This window comes from Mus caroli, chromosome 16, assembly GCF_900094665.2.
Source record: "Mus caroli chromosome 16, CAROLI_EIJ_v1.1, whole genome shotgun sequence".
In the NCBI taxonomy this organism is placed as follows: Eukaryota; Metazoa; Chordata; class Mammalia; order Rodentia; family Muridae; genus Mus; species Mus caroli.
In genome coordinates this window covers 55129976-55148259 of record NC_034585.1, presented here as the reverse complement: position 1 = coordinate 55148259, position 18284 = coordinate 55129976, and the positions used below count along the sequence as shown (strand labels likewise).

The window sequence follows — 18284 nt, the reverse complement described above, 5'->3', positions numbered from 1 at the left end:
AATTAACTTGAACTTCAAATAAATCTATGGGTACTTTTAAGGAAACAGAAAAGTACAACTTTGTAATGTTTTACGTTACATAATAGAGATAGAATACAATTTATTCAAATTAGTTCAGGAGGAATGGAATTACTAGCATTAACTTCAAAATCCTAGCAACTAAATATATTAGAAGTCATAAGAGTAGTTAGCTCTTGACAAGTCCTACAAATCCTAGAAATAGCATGTGTAATGATAGCCATTTTATTATTTTTTTATCAAAATGTAATTTCTTTTTTCAAATTTTTATTAGATATTTTCTTCATTTACATTTCAAATGCTATCCCAAAAGTCCCCTATGCTCTCTTCCCGCACCACTCCCCTACCCACCCACTCCCACTTCTTGGCCTTGGCTTGCCCCTGTACTGGGGCATATAAATTTTGCAAGATCAAGGGGCCTCTCTTCCCATTGATGGCCGACTAGGCCATCTTCGGCTACATATGCAGCTAGAGACACAAGCTCTGGGGGAACTGGTTAGTTCATATTGTTGTTCCACCTATAGGGTTGCAGATCCCTTTAGCTCCTGGGTGCTTTCTCTAGCTAACCCTGTGTTAATTATTGATAGGAGTTTTTAATCACAAATTGTAAAGTAAAATATCAAAGAGATTGCAAGTTCTTTTATTATCATTACCATTATTATTGTTGTTGTTGTTGTTATTATTTAATCTTTTTTTACAGTACAGTCATTATCTTCCTCCTGGTTCACCCTCCTCTATTTTCTAGAGGCTGTCCCCACCCCTAGACCCAACCTACCAGTCCTCCCACTCCCTGGGGCCTCAATTCTCTAGAGGGTTAGGTGCATCTTCTCTCACTGAGGCCAGACCAGGCTGTCCTCTACTGTATGTGTCAGAGGCCTCGGTCCAACTAGTGTATGCTGCCTGATCGGTGGCTCAGTGTCTGAGAGATCTCAGGAGTCCTGGTTTGGTGAGTCTGTTGGTCTTCCTATGGGGTTGTCGTCCTCCTCAGCTTCTTCCAACTTTTCCCTAATTCAACCACAGGGGTCCATGGCGTCTGCCCATTGGTTGGCTGTAAGTACCTGCATCTGCCTCTTTCAGCTGCTTGTTGAGCCTCTCATTGGGCAACCATGCTAGGCTACTGTCTGTAAGCATAGCATAGCATCAATAATAGTGTCAGGATGGATCCCAATTTTGGCCAGTCGTTGTACCTCCTTTCCCCCAGTCTCTTCTCCATTTTTGTCCCTGCAGTTACTTTAGACAGGAAAAATTCTGGGTTAGAGTTTTTGACTGTAGGATGTCAACCCCATTCCTCCACTTGATTCCCTGTCTTTCTACTGGAGATGAACTCTACAAGTTTCCGTTCCCCACTGTTGGGCATTTCATCTAAGGTCCCTGCTTTCAAATTCTTTTCTAATAAATATTTTTCTATAAATTTCCATTCTTTTGAAGTTAACTATATGCTTGTGTATAGTTTTAACTTCACTTTATTTTTGCAGACTAGTGATCAGTTTTGGAGAAGATTCCATGACATATTAAGAAGGTATATTCTTTTGTTTTTTGGTAAAAGTTTCTGAAGATATCTGTTAGGTCCATTTGATTTATAACCCACTGTTAGTTTCATTATTTTCATGTTTAGTTTCTGTCTCAATGACCTGCCCACTCATGAGAGTGGGATGTTGAAATAGCCCACTATTAATGTTTGTGGTTCAATGTGTGATGTAAGTTTCAATAATGTTTCTTTTACAAATGTGGGTACCCTTGTGTTTGGATCATATGTTTTCATAATTGAGATGTCACCTTGGTGGATTTTTTTCATAAGTATGAAATGTTCTTCCCTGACTTTTTGATAAATTTTGAATGGAAGTATATAATATATAATGGTTACTTAAGCTTGCTTCTTTGGTCTGTCTGTTTGGAAAACTTTTTAGTCCTTCACTCTGAGGTCATGTCTATCTTTCTCTAGCCATAGCGATTGAGAATTTTGCTGAGTGTAGATATTTAGGTTGGCATCTATTAGAATATCTGTTGAAAAGACAAGTGTAATTCTTGTATGTTATAGGCACTTCTTTATATAGGATGGAAAAATTTTTCTATGATATTGTTGAAATTATTTTCTGATCCTTAGAGCTGGAACTCTTTACCTTCCTCTATTCCTACTATTCTTAGGTTAGGTCTTTTCATAGTATCTAAATATCCTGGATGTTTTGAGTCAAGAATTCTTTAAATATAACAATTTCTTTAACTGATATAACAATTTGTTCTATTGTATCCTCTACACCTGAAATTCTCACTTCCAACTTCTGTATTCTATTGGCGATGCTTGCATCTGTTATTTCTGTTTTCTCTCCTAGATTTTCCATCTCCAGGATTCCCTCAGTTTGTGTTTTCTTTATTGCTTCTATTTGCATTTCAGTTCTTGAACAATTGTATTCATTTCCTTTACCTGCTTAATTGTATTTTCCTAGACTGTTTTTTAACTTATTCATTTTACATCCTGCTCACTGATTGATTCCATGGTATCCCCTCTCACACACCTTCCCCCCCATCCACTCCTCTTCTCCTCTGAGTGGCTGGGGCCTCCCTGGGTATCTCCCTATCCTGACACATCAAGTCTTCTTGGCTATGTGAATCCTCTCCCACTAAGGCCAGACAAGGCAGGCCAGCTAGAAGAACATATCCCACAAACAGGTAACAGCTTTTTGGATAGCTCTCATTCCAGTTTTTCAGGACCCACACGAAGACCAAGCTGCACATCTGCTATATATGTGGAGGAAGGACTACGTTGAGCCCATGTAAGTTTTTTGGTTGGTGGTTAGTTGATTCTGTTGTTCTTCCTGTGGAGTTCCTATCCCTTTGGGCTGCAATCCTTCCTCCTATTTTTCCATAAGAGTCCTCAGGCTCCATCCACTGGTTGGGGCTGTCTGCATATGTCTAAGTCAGCTGCTGGGTGGAACCTATCAAAGAACAGCCATGAGAGATTCCTGTCTACAAGCATAACAAAGTATCATTAATGGTGTCCGAGACTGGTGCCTGACCATGGGTTGGGTCTCAAGTTGGGTCGGTTATTATTTGACCATTACCTCAGTCTCTGCTCCAACCCACATCCCTGCATTTCTTATAGGCAGGATAAATTTTGGGCAAAAAGTTGTGTGGACAGGTTGATGTCCCTATCGCTGGGGTTCTTGCCCCTCTACAAGAGATGGCCTCTTCAGGTTCCATATCGCCACTGCTAAGAGTCACAACCTACAGACATCTCCCATTGATTCTTTAGTCTTCATTATTCTGGGACTCTGTTTCATCCTGGAGATGACTCCCACCTCCCCATTTCTGTCAATTGGAGATTTCTGTTCATTCTCATGACCATTTGGCCATCTTTCCTGTCTAACCTAAACCTGATCCTGAGCACCCCCATCCACCTCCCCATTCCATCTCCCACCCAGTTCCCTCCCTCCATCTACCTCTTACCACTATTTTATTCCCCATTCTAAGTGAGATTCAAGCATCCTTGATCCTGTATTTTAAGGCTAATATCCACATATAAGTGAGTACATACCACATATGCCTTAGTTACTGGGTTATCTCACTCCGAATAATATTCCCAAGTTCCAAACATTTGCTTGCAAAATTCATGATGTCTTGGTTTTTAATTGCTGAATAGTATTCTGTTGAGTAGATGTACCACATTTCCTGTATCATTCTTCAGTTGAGGAAAATCTGGCTTGTTTCCAGTTCCTGGTTCTTATGAATAAAGCTGCTCTGAACATAGTTGAGCAAGTATCTTTGTGGGATGGTAGGGCATCTTTTGTGTATATATCCAGGAGTGGTATAGGTGGTTCTTGAGTTAGAACTATTCCAAGTTTTGTGAAAAATCACCAAATTGATTTTCAAAGTGGTTACACAAATTCGCACTCCCACCAACAGTGGAGGAGTGGTCCCCTTGCTCCACATCCTCAATAGCATATGGTATCTCTTGAGTATTTGATATTTGCTATTCTGACAGTGTAAGATGGAACTTTAGAGTTGTTTTGATTTGCATTTACCTGATGACTAAGGACTTTGAACATTGCTTTAAGTGTTTCTAGGCCATTTGAGAGTCTTCTGTTGAAGGAATTTATACAGAAATGTGGTACATTTATACAATAAAGTATTACTCAGCCATTAAAAACAATGAATTAATGAAATTCTTAGGTAAATGGGTGGAGTTAGAAAATATCATCCTGAGTGAGGTATCATAGACACAAAAGAGCACACATGGTATGCACTCATTGATAAGTGGATATTAGCATAAAAGCTCAGAATACCCAAGATACAATCACAGACGATATGAAGCTCAAGAAGAAGAAAGACCAAAGTGTGGATGCTTCAGTCCTTCTTAGAAGGAGGAACAAAATACTCACAGGAGACAATAAGGAGACAAAATGTGGAGCAAAGACTGAAGGAAAGGCCATCCAGAAACTGTACTACCTAGGGATCCATCCCATATACAGTCACCCAAAATAGTTTTTAATTCAACATCAGTCATCTTAGAATCAAATTCTCTTCACTAAATAATCTGTTTTAGTGTTTTGTCAATTTTTGGTAATAAATGATGCTCTTCGTGGTGAAATCCTAAAGATAGTAACCTTTTTATTTGCTAATCTTTCCATCACACATAACATTGTATTTATTAATTTTTTCATCTAGTTTTTCTTCTGTTGCCTGGTCAAATACTACAATGTTTTAGGAATATTAAAAGCCTTCAAAGACTCCAATTCAAACTCTTGATATACCCAAACAGTTAACAAAAATTAAACCTTCATTCAAGTATAATTGAGGCAGAAATTTTAAAAAACATCCTAAACATCTAAACTAAAATATATTTTCATAAAATAAATTTGCAAATATAAAATAACTTCCTAGAACGTATGATCTTGACAAGAGAAACTTTAAAACTGTTTTAAATTTGTTTTAATGTTTTGTTTCTTCTTTAAGAAAGTCGTGTATTTTAATCATATTCATTCTCCTCCACCATCTACCTAATTTGCCTACCCAACTTCATGTTCTCTCCCTCCAGAAGACTGAAGGAGAGAGAGAGAGAGAGAGAGAGAGAGAGAGAGAGAGAGAGAGAGAGAGAGAATGAACATAAACTCCAATTTATGTTGGCTCAAGTCCCATTTGAGCCTAGGACTTGCCCTGGAATATGCTTAATATACAGAAATCAACCTGGTTAGAAAAACTGATTTTCTCTCCTAGAAGCTATTAACTAAAAATAGCTTCTCTTAAGGCTCAAGGATATATGTGAAAGAGACATTTCATATGTATAACATAACAACTACCTAGGTATAGTCTACTGTTTACTAAAACAAAAACCTCATATACTGAAATATTGGATAATTTGCCAAAGTCCCTCCTTGAGAACACAATACAGCAATATTGCCTTTGCCCCACCTGCTTTCTGTTTCAGAAAATAACGTTTATATTGCTTATTAAACACTATCTTAAACATGAAAAATCATGACATTCGCAACAAAACAGCAACAAAAAGGAATGTGGGTTTCTGAGTTCAAAGTCAGCCTGGTTAGCTACAGTATGAAAAGAGGTAAGGAAAGGGAGGAGAAGGAGAAAATAAATTAACTGAATTGTTTTGTTGCTTGGCATGGTGGCCCATGCCTTCAATCCTAGCACTCTGAAGCCAGGCATACCACTCTGATCTGCAAAGCAAATTCTATGATAGACAAGGCTGCTACACATAGAATCCCTGTCTTGGAATGTTCCCAGAGCTTAGCCCTGAGCTGGGTCCTCTCTGAAGTAGCTGAGGTCAGAAAAGTGGAAGGGAGAGGGAAGATTCAGTTCTGTAGAAAAATTAGATTGCTTTCTATAATAATGCTCATCTGTCTTGATTCTAAGTTACTTTGAAGCCAGAAGCTGCAGGCCTCTGGGTGAATTAGCATTTGTCATTAAACAACAGGGAAATAAGTAAAGGATTAACTGCTAGGGCTCCTTTCTCTCTTACCCAGAAATATCTCCTCTCTTTTGTCAGGTGGGAGGGAAGTTTTGAGCAATAAACTTTTCTTGATCCAGAAGAAAGTCATGCTCCCAAAAGAAAAAAACTTTTATACAAGCAGATATGCATAAAGTCACATTTATTCATATACATATATGCATATACATTCATATATCTTCATATAATCGTGTTGGGTGTAGCTACTTATTTCATATTTACATACATAACACACATACATAAATACTTAGATATGCATACGGAGGGAAAGTCCAAATGCCAGTGCAGAAAGAACTCACTCGTTCTGGATGAAAAGTAAGCTCCAATCTTTATTGTATAAAAGGTTTTCTTTTTATTGCTAAATGAACTAAACCCAAGTCTGAAAGAAAAATGTTTTGTGCTCTTTAGTAAGACTAAGTCTGAACTAGAAAATATCATCCTGAGTGAGGTAACTCAGTCACAAAAGAACACACATGGTATGCACTCACTGATAAGTAGATATTAGCACAAAAGCTCAGAATACTTAAGATACAATTCACAGAGCAAATGAAGCTCAAGAAGAAGGAAGACCAATGTGTGGGTGCTTCAATCCTTTTTGGAAGGGATAACAAAATACTCACGGGGTAAATACAGAGACAAAAAGTGGACCAGAGACTAAAGGAAAGACCATCCAGAGACTGCCCCACCTGAGATCCATCCCATAAACAGTCACAAAACATAGAAACTATTGAACAATAACGAGAAGAAGCCAGAAGTCTCAAACCAAACCAATGACTCATTACAATGAGCAATGCAAATAAAGCTGTATATGTAACACATGGAAGCTCCCATAGCAATAGGTTTGTTTGGGTTTTGGTTTGGGTCTTTTTTTTTTCTTTCTCAATATTTCCTTTTTTGGAGGTTCATCTCACATTGCTTTTAGATTTGTACATCACAATGTAAAGATGTAAGATCTGAAGAGTCCTACCATGAAATGATGAACAGCACTCAGGATTACAGCATGGGTCACACACCAGCCCTGCTGATGCCTCTTCCTTTGTGAGGCATGCTGTCTTCCCTGCTTGTTGGGCCTCCTCTTAGAAACTCTCCTTTCTTGTTTCTGAGGATTTCTCCTTAATGTTACCGAGGGATTATTGTTTTTGTTTTGGTTTGGTTTTTGTTTTTGTTTTTTTCAACATATGTTGTGCACTTGGATTTTCAATTTTAGCTTTTGAATGTTTACTAGTGTCAAGGATATTACTTTCCAAGAGTGCCGTGGACTGGACTCAGTGGGTCCCTCAACTCACAGGGAAACAGGGTCCCGGTATTCAGGTAGGCAAGGAGTCAGTGGGGTGACAAACAGACACTGGCACAGAGAGAGAGCTGTATCTGAATGTAATTTCTCAAAGCGAGCATCAGACTTATAATACCAAAGAAAACAAAGAAATTAGGAGACATATCAGCCAAGGTACATTGAGGTTACCGGATGCTTACTGACTCTATACACAAAACAGAGGAATGCATACATAAAGACTGGCAGGAACAAGGCAATATAACAACTGAGACAAAGTCAGTTCTATCTAAGGTCAGCTATATTCTTAGAAGCCAGGTGTGAGGTCTTCCGCTTCCGGGGCAAGGGCTTTCATGCACAAGCCATAGTTCTAATTAGGGAGTTTTGTTCTAGCTAACCTTCTCATGGATAAAGCAATACTCTAGTTCCTCCTTAAACCACAGCCCAGCACAAACATCTTCCTAAACCATTGTAAATTCTTGTATATAGGAGTGACTCAGCTGATAATCTAAGTGATTGTGTGGGGAACTTTCTTCTATGAAGTAATGTAGTCTACCATACATAACTACAATAAGAATTCTAAACTTACTTTGCTAAGCTTGCCCTGACATTTCTAACTCTATATAGTAGATAGAAATGCCAGATTTCTTTCACTATCTTTCTTACAATACTAGAGGTAATTCTGAATGTTATTGAATAGGTAACATTCTTACTGAATTCCAAGCCCAGGGTCAGCTCAAGAACTGCCTAGGACATTGGTGAAGGCCAGGAAGCAAAGTTCAATTTTGCTTAGGTATTAGACAAATCACTGCTTGAAGGCAACTATAATAAAACAATACTGAAAGGAAGCACACAGATCCATTCACTGATCAATGCAAGGACAGGTTTGGCACATTCTTCCTACAAGATGCCAAAGTTCCAGGAGACTAAGTTTCCGTGAAACTTTTTGCCTTGGGACTGTGTCCAAGCTTTTGGGCCTGTCACACAGTCTTTACTGGAGTGGGTATGGCATAAGAGGAGACTTTATGATTCTCTAATGAAAAGAAATTGCTTCTGCATCACTGCTTTGCTTAATATCTTTCTCAAGGTCCAGATATTCATGAGCACATGAACTTTTTTTTCTACAAATCTATGAACACAAATGGAAGTTTGATTTTGAAATATATATGTAGTTAAGTTTTGCAAAATATTTTGACTACTTCAATTCAAAGCCAAAAATTTCCATTTATAGCTTCTAGCTCTCCCCCTCAGATGGGTAGGGGGTTTCAAAAAACTCAACTTTTTGAATTTAACACTTATCCATTAATTGGTGTGGTTCTAAATTCTACCTTGCCACTGCAGTGTGGGAATACTATTTGGGCAGCTGAAACTTAGAAAAGTTAGACTGCATTTATTCTATGCAGTTGGAAACAAAACCTAAGATATGGGAGGCTGACATAGAATTCCGTGACTCCAATGCAACCACTCTCCACTGGAAAATGCTTACAGGTGTTGGGAATGAAGGGTCAGGTGTCCATGGGCCATTGATGAGGAGCCTGGGGTGGAGGGGGCTTCCAAATTCCTGGACATCCAGTCACTGCTGGGTGGCAAAAAGTTGGGAATGGAGTTAGGTCCACTGACTGAGAAACCTGGGCTAAGGGGTGGGGAACTCCAGCTTAGATCCTCAGTGATGCTGGTCCTGTTCCCCTGGTGGTTCATGATCTGTCAGTAAAGAAAGCCATGGGCCCATTGCTGAGAAAAAAAATGGAAAGGTGAGAATTCTGAAGGACATCTGGGTTATTTCCAGATTCTGAATATTATAAATAAGGCTGCTATGAACATAGTGGAGTATGTGTCCTTATTACATGTTGGAGCACCTTTTGAGTATATGCCAAGGAGTGCTATAACTGGGTCTTCAGGTACAACTATTTCCAATTTTCTGAGGAACTGCCAGGCTGATTTCCAGAGTGGTTGTACCAGCTTGCAATCCCATTAGCAATGGAGGAGTGTTCCTCTTTCTCCACATCCTCGCCAGGATCTACCATCACCTGAATTTTTTATCTTAGCCATTCTGACTGGTGGGACATAATCTCAGAGTTGTTTTGATTTTCATTTCCTTGATGATTAAGGATGTTGCCTTTTTGTCTTATTGACAGTATCTTTTGCCTTAAAGAAGCTTTGCAATTTTATGAGGTCCCATCTTTATCTTACAGTATAAGCCATTGCTATCCTGTTCAGGAATTTTTTCCCTATGTCCATATGTTCAAAGTTCTTCCCCACTTTCTTCTCTATAACTTTCAGTGTATCTGGTTTTATGTGGGGGTCCTTGATTCACTTGGACTTGCTTGTACAAGGAGATAAGAATGAATCGATTTGCATTTTTCTACCTGCTAACTGCCTGTTGAGCCAGCACCATTTGTAGAAAATGCTGTCTTTTTTCCCACTGGATGGTTTTAGCTCCTTTGTCAAAGATCAAGTGACCATAGGTATGTGGATTCATTTCTGGGTCTTCAATTCTATTCCACTGATCTACCTGCCAGTCATTGTACCAATACCATGAAGTTTTTATCACGATTGCTCTGTTGTACAGCTTGAGGTCAGGGATGGTGTTTCTACAAGAAGTTCTTTGATTATTGAGAATAGTTTTCCTAACCTTGGTTTTTCTGTTGTTCCAGATGAATTTTCCAATTGCTCTTTCTACATCTATGAGGAATTGAGTTGGAATTTTGATGGGAATTAAATTGAATCTATAGATTTCTTTTGGCAAGATCGCCATTTTTACTATAGTAATCCTGCCAATCCATGAGCATGGGAGATCTTTCTATCTTCTAAGATCTTCTTCTCTTTCTTTATTCACAGACTTGAAGTGCTTATCATACAAACCTTTGACTTCCTTAGTTACAGTCACATCAAAATATTTTATATTCTTTGTGACTATTGTGAAAGGTATTATTTCCCTAATTTCTGTCTCAGCCTGTTTATCCTTTGTGTAGAGGAAGGCCACTGATTTATTTGAGTTAAGGTTTTATTCAGGTACTTTGCTGAACTTGTTTATCAGGCTTAGGAGTTCTCTGGTAAAATTTTTGGTGTCACTTAAGTATACTATCATATCATATCATATCATCTCCGAATAGTGATATTTTGACTTCTTACTTTCCAATTTGTATCCCTTTGATCTCCTTTTGTTGTCTAATTGCTCTGGCTAGGACTTCAAGTACTATATTGAATAGGTAGGGAAAGAGTGGGCTTGCTGCATCTTTTTTATTAGCACACTACATACATGATATTTCTCCCTATAGTCAAAGTCCTGAGTTGTAGTAACATCACATCATCTTTTGAGGGCATTAATACAAAGCTCTAGTCTTGGAACTTTGATTTGCTTCTTGCTTATCCAACCCATTGTAACTCTTTTCTTCTAACAACCACCAAATGATATTTTTCAGGGAAGACTTCATTCACATGATTAGTATGTAAAACAATAACCTTGTAAATAATAATTAAATAAATAAGTAGAGTAAACATCACAGAGATTGGTGCCACACACCCACACCTTGATTTACCTAATCAAGAAAATATTCCCTACACATTGCTTGAGGATCATCTTTCATGTGACTCTTGATATCATTGAGAATACGATAGGATTGATGCACAAGGGAACTCCCCACAAGTATGACTGCACACAAATGACCTACATAGGACAAATCAGAAAAAATCCCTTGACTGAGAAGGGGAAATTGACAGAAAATCCCACTCCTAAACAAGAAGATATTTGTAATTGATACATTCTAGGAAGAAAAAGTGACCATTTTTTTCCAGTGAAGCACACTCTTATATTATATACACTGCTTAAACTTTTATGCACACAATTATGAAATGAACTATAAAAATCAATTCAGTTAGTTACAGGTATGAAAGATTTCTTCAAACAAACTTGACCTAATTTGCTTTACACCATTGACTCACAAGATACTGTTAAGTACATTCAAGTGGTTTGTGTGGTTTAAGGGTTAATCTCTCAAGAGAATGGACTGCAGTACAGGGAAATTCCTTTAGGATTTCTTGAGACATTATAACTGTGCTGTGTGATGGACATATCTAAGGCTGATGTTAGATCATCTTTACTTTTCACAATCTGAACTCCAACAAGATACTTATATATTCATGAACTCTGAGATCACCACCATGAAGTAACTCCTCCACTAAAAACTTGGTAAGCTCAAGGAAAAGAGGTGTCAACATTTCACTGAGGGATTTTTTTTATACTAAAAACAAATTAATTTCTCTGATTTTCTATAGTTTTTATCGTCTTAAATTTTAACACCTCCATAATATGCATAGCTCTTCTCATAAGTAAATTGCATCTGAAAGCAGAATAAGGCAAAGATATTCTGTGATTTTCTGACAAGATAACTTTGTATAGGAAAGATTACAAGTATTCTGTAATAGCATAGACCTACACATTAAACCTTATTTTTGCTTTTCTTAACTATAGGAATTGCATTTAGTTATTACAACAATGAAATTTCTGCTGACTACCTCTGGTTGCGTTCATTATGTAAAGAGAAACCCATTTTGAACATCAAATTAGTATGACTAGTCAATATATTCTACTGCAACATAAATCACATGAAATGGACCTTTAATGCAAAAAAAAATTAGTTTCGTAAATTTTCCTAGAATTTATATTTCTCTATCCAAATATTAAAAACTCATGTTTACTGGTAAGTTAGCTTTATTAGCTTATGTGCTGAAAAAAATCATATAACATTTTGAGGAACAAGGAAGATATAGAGAAGAAATACCTATTGCTTAAGCTGTTGACTTTGCATCTTTCCTTATATACTCTTCTTAAAGCAATAATCATGCGTACAAAGCAGAGTTCTCTCAAGATTGTAATTAGGATTCAGGAACAAGGGCACTGAACCCAGGCAATGAATCTAGGGTAGAATTAATTCAGGTGAATTTTGCTCACAGTTTTGATAAATCCTAATACAGCAAATTAGGTCAGCATGGCCTGAAAATCTGAATTAAACTTTTACTGAGTAGTGTTGCTACTAAAATGTTCCTTATCAGAGAGAGAGAGAGAGAGAGAGAGAGAGAGAGAGAGAGAGAGAGAGAGAGAGAGAGAGAGAGAGAGAGAGAGAGAGAGAGAGAGAGAGAGAGTTAGATATCTGGGGGGGGAAATCACAATGAGAATAAAGTTAGGAGAATGATTGTTATTTAAAGCAAACAAGAATGATAATCTAGGAACATTTCCTTCGTCGTTCTAAGGTGATTTAATTGAAGATGAATTGCTATACAGCCCTTAGGTTTTTTTTTTTTTGATATTTCACATCTCTACTATACATTAATTTAACATGAATTTTTTACTAAGGCCTCTTTAGTTCTTTACTTCTAAGACAAAGTCTCAAGCATTCCAGGCTAGACTTCAGTCACTCTGAGGCAGAGGGTGATCTTGACGTTCTGGTCTCTGTGACGGTACCTTATGAGTGCTCTATAGTCAAGCATAGACCATCATGCCTTCCTTCCTTCTGAGGCTCTGGGGATGGAATCTACGGTTTCATGTAGAATAAGCACTCATTCTACCAATTGACCTATATCTCATCATTCTATGATCCTTTTCTAAAATTTTTCTCCTACAAAACAACAAATAAAAATGTCATCTTCATATTGCATGATAATTGATTGAAGTGTATATTAAGAAACCAAAAATAAATTAACACTAGAATTATTTCTGGCCAATAAAATAAATTTGGGTACATTAAATCTACATGATATCTTTATATACATGTAAAACAATATTCTTTTTAAACCTTAAGTACACCCCAAGATTATTTAAAAGATCCTGGGAATTTCAACGATGTTGACTCTATAGGGATAAAAAGAATCCCAAAGTACAGAAAACATTATAGAGGCAGGGGGTAGAGTTTACAGAATGAAATATTCTACTACAGAAAATTATCATTATTATTTTATTACTATTTATTAAATGAGTAAATGGTCTGATCACAGTTTCCATCTGACATCCTGGTCCCTTGTAAACAAAGGAGCTGAAGATGACTGAAGAAAACTACTCCTTGACAACAGAGTTCATCCTCATAGGATTCTCAGATCACCCAGACTTGAAGATACTTCTGTTCCTGGTGTTCTCTGCCATCTATCTGGTCACCATGGTGGGGAATCTTGGGCTGGTGGCCATAATCTACATGGAGCCTCGTCTCCACACACCCATGTACATCTTTCTGGGCAACCTGGCTCTGATGGACTCCTGCTGCTCCTGTGCCATCACTCCCAAGATGCTAGAGAACTTCTTTTCTGTGGACAGAAGGATTTCTCTCTGTGAATGTATGGTACAGTTCTATTTTCTCTGTCTTGCTGAAACTGCAGACTCCTTTCTTCTGGCAGCAATGGCCTATGACCGCTATGTGGCCATATGCAAACCACTGCAGTACCACACCATGATGTCCACAAAGCTCTGCCTTCAAATGACCACAGGAGCCTACATAGCAGGAAACCTACATTCCATGATTCACATAGGGTTCTTGTTCAGGTTAACTTTCTGCAGGTCTCATGTAATCAAGCACTTCTTTTGTGATGTCCTTCCCCTATACAGACTCTCATGTGTTGACCCTTATATCAATGAACTGATGATGCTCATGGTTGCTGGTTCAGTTCAAACTTTTTCCATTACTATAGTCCTTATTTCTTATTTCTGCATCCTTTATACTATATTCACAATGAAGTCCAGAGAGGGAAGAAGCAAAGCTTTATCTACTTGTGCATCCCACTTTCTGTCTGTGTCAATATTCTATGGGTCTCTTCTCTACACATATATTCGACCAGGTTCTATCAAAGGAGGAGATGAAGCCATGCCTGTTGCTATTTTTTATACTCTGGTAATTCCTTTATTAAACCCCTTTATTTACAGTCTGAGAAATAAGGAAGTAATTAATGTGATTAAAAGAACAATAAACAAAGGATGATTTTATAATGTTGTAAAACAAGGATCTTCTCCCTTGGACAATTTATTTCCACTAGATATTATAATTCTCTATAACTACCTGTACGAAGAATGTTGAAAATGATAAAAGAAAAAACTGTAACTATTAAGCTGTTTGAATCGAATTATTTTGAATAGAAATATGCTGGTATAACATAATTCTTATATTTGAGGAACTGGAACCAATTTGAACTGCTAAGACTATTCATGAACATGACAGTTTTTGACATATCCAAAAAATTGAAGGAGAAAATTTAGTGTATATATAAAATAATCTTCACCTCAATAGTGTGAAATTTCTCATTTCCAAAATGTAACGAGTACAAGTCTCAGGAAGATGTCAAATTCCCAAATATAATTCCTTTATTTCAATCATACCATTGTTGGTCAACAAACTTACCGTTTGAAAGTGATGTTTGTTTCATCATACTTTAGCTCTTTAAGATACTATAAATATGAACATTCATTCACACAGTATATAATCTCTTATTAAGAGGATTTCACATTTGGCATATATAATCTCATCCTATGAAGATGACTATTTGTATTCTAAGGGCTTGTTAACATGCAGTTTAAAATGATGCTCTTTCTGGTGAAATTCCTAAAGACATTATATTTCAGGAAATTATTTAGTCAGCAATACATCATTCCATCTACTAAATATATTCATTAACAAAGCTTTTCTGTTATGCATACTCATTCTTTAGTTTGTGTGAATTAGGTAACGAAAAACTGTCACTAACTGCTGGTATGTTCATAGCATAAATCTAAGACAGATATGTTATGTTCAAGTAACTCTTAAGGAAGGAAATTAGTGCGTTTAAACCATATTAAGTCTTCAAGCAAGTTTGAAAGTATAAATCAAAGATAACTTATTGTAAACATCTTATCTGCTAGGCACTATGTGAGATTTTAATGGCACATAGCAAGTAGTTGGTTACTTTTTAGTGGTTTTTTTTTTCTTAAATAAAAACTCATAGTTGGAAATATTGGATAGATTATCCAAGCTAATCCCAGCAAGTCCAATGATTCTGGTATCTGTATCAATACTGACCTTTTCTACATTTATATTTCATCCTCTACTAATTAGTATTAAATAATACCATAATTATACTGTAACTTAAAGATGAATAAAACAGGCTGGCAATGAAACAGAAGTTAAAATAGAGTCTATGTTTATAAAAATGAGTGTGCCAGTGGTGGTGGTGAGCATGCACTGGGATAAAGTTAACCAAATGTCAGACACTGGGAGGGAGGTTTGGGACACAGGGTAGTAGTGGATCCTCTGAATTAAACTAAATTAAAATTATCAAGTATGGAGTCCTCCTAGAAGCACGGCACAATAGTTGTATCACTCAGGATATTGATCTGAAAATTGATCTAATGGGAACTAATTGGAATGACAAAAAAGGTTTTCAAGAATTCATATACTGAGAAATGGGAATGGAAGTTGAGAACAGTCAATGAAAGGGGATAAGTACTCACACATAAACAATATGTTATAGAGAAGTGAATCAAACATTGCCATTGTAGGAATATAAAATGAAGTCCCTTGCCTATTTCTATCTAAATCTGCCAATATTCCCACACACTTGCAGAACAATGCCCTGCATATTTATGCATTCGGTAGTCCAGAGTGCTTTCAGTTTCTTAACTAATATGGAACAGGTGTACTATTTTTGCTTTTGAATTCTTTTTATTTTTTAACTTTAAACTCTTATGTTGACTACTGACAAAGCTAACCACATATACAAAAGCTTATGTGGATGTGCATCACCATGAAGATTGAGGAGCTTTGAATTAGATCCATAGTTTGAATTATACTTCTTTTGTTTTTCAGATTATAATATAATCACGTTGTTTTCTCCTCCAATTTCTCCATTCAACTCCTACCATATACCCTCCTTGCACTCTTTTGAATTCATGACACCTTTTCTTTCATTAATTTTTGTTATTCCCTAATATAACCCACTTGATCTGTATAATGTTACTTCTATGTGTGCTTTCAGGGCTGACCATTGGTATTGGATGACATTGCTGTGTTCTTATTACTCAGAATAATATCCTCTCATTTTCCCTCCATTTCTTAATATTTCCAGAATGTTTGTTTTACATTTCTGTGTCACATGCCCCTAAACTGTTGCAATGCAAATAAATCCCAGATACCTGTTGACAATAGAAGAGTATTGTGATGAGAAAGGGGAATGGCAGCTCATGAAAAAATTCATCCTACTCACCATGGGAGAGTAGGAATAGTTTATTTGTTATACCATGGGGGGTGGGGCAATTAGCTGAAAGGTGTCAAAAGAATCCTAACAGCATAAAAGAAGTCTTCAGACTGGATGGTATCCCCAGTTGAAGAAGCATTTGTATGGTTAGGGTGGGTCACATTGCCTGATATTTTCCTCATGGAATTCTCTCCTGGAAATGGGTGCGAATTCAGTCCTAAAAGGATTACATAATCCCTTATGGATATACTTTCTGCTTCTATAATCTCCTCCATGCAAGTAACAGTCCTGGATGATCTGTGGAAGCAACCTTTGTGTCGGAGGTGGGGGGCTTTCTGTTTGGAGAGTGTAGGAACAAGTGATTTGGGGAATTTCCTAATGAGAGCAAGTCCCTTTCTTTTCTCTTAACAGTTTTCTCCTCTAAATATATCACTTACTTGGGGCCAGAGATCCATGAGGTGATTTCAGAAGTTTCTCTAAAATTTGCTAATGTCATTTTAAAGGAGATCCACAGAAAATGGGTCTATGGCTAATATCACTTATTGAGAGATCAGTTCAGATTCCAGCATTGACATCAAGTGGCTCACCAATGCCTCTAACTCCAGCCCCAAGAGACCTGATGACCCCTTCTGTGTGTATCTGCACACACATAGACAGACATAGCAAAAGATTAAAAATTTTAGAGAAGGGATCTTATTTTCACTGCATGTCATGGGAAAATGAATAAGATTCTACCACAGACTATTTCCACTTTTTCGTAAAAATTGACTAAGGCCATACTCACAGTTATGACTTTGAAAATTGTGTTCTTGGTTAGTATTAAATGTAATGGGCTTCCTTTTGGCACTTCATATCAGACTGTAGACTCCTACAAGCACTTCCTTGTCTGTTTCCCTGGTCCTTATTTCTACTTACATCCTCCAGCTTCCATTATTTCTCTTTCTACTTCCATAACTCATATGTGCTATTACCCTGCTCTCTTTTTTTTTTCATGGACATATTTCTAGTTTCACAACCTATATTCACACTGACTTCCACAAACATATATATATACTAGAAGCTAGTAACTACATAAGATAGAGAGCATGGGCTGTTAAATTTGTACCCTGCTACTTTGCTTAAAGCTTTCATCAGGCCTAAGAGTTTACTGGTGGAGGATTGAGTCTCTTATGTACCAAATCTTATCATCTACAAATAAAGATANTCTGTNTCCTTTTGTATTTATATCCCTTGGTTTCATTGTCTTATTGCTAAGACTCCTAGAATTGTNCTCAATAGTAGTAGAGGCTGTAGACCCTCACATCCAGTTGCTAATTTTACTAGAAATGCTTTATTTATTCTCCATTTTGATATAAAATAGGCCACACAATGGAGTACTATTCAGATATTAAAAAGAATGAATTTATGAAATTCCTAGCCAAATGGATGGACCTGGAGGGCATCATCTTGAGTGAGGTAACACAATCACAAAGGAACTCACACAATATATATTCACAGATAAGTGGATATTAGCCCAAAACTTAGGATACACAAGATATAAGATACAATTTGCTAAACGCATGAAACTCAAGAAGAATGAAGACTGAAGTGTGGACACTATGCCCCTTCTTAGAATTGGAATCAAACACCCATGGAAGGAGTTACAGAGAAAAAGTTTGGAGCTGTGGTGAAAGGATGGACCATCTAGAGACTGCCATATCCAGGGATCCATCCCATAATCAGCTTCCAAACGCTGACACCATTGCATATACTAGCAAGATTTTGCTGAAAGGACCCAGATATAGCTGTCTCTTGTGAGACTATGTCGGGGCCTAGCAAACACAAAAGTGG

The 18284-nt window shown here is 37.1% G+C and overlaps 1 protein-coding gene across 1 annotated transcript; it reads left to right on the top strand.

The window, feature by feature from the left end:
* Window positions 1–13282: 13282 nt before the first annotated feature.
* On the top strand, window positions 13283–14209 carry LOC110311884 (olfactory receptor 5K3-like). Its single transcript, XM_021185463.1, has one exon. It carries the CDS (start codon window positions 13283–13285, stop codon window positions 14207–14209), a length of 927 nt encoding a protein of 308 aa, XP_021041122.1.
* Window positions 14210–18284: the final 4075 nt, after the last annotated feature.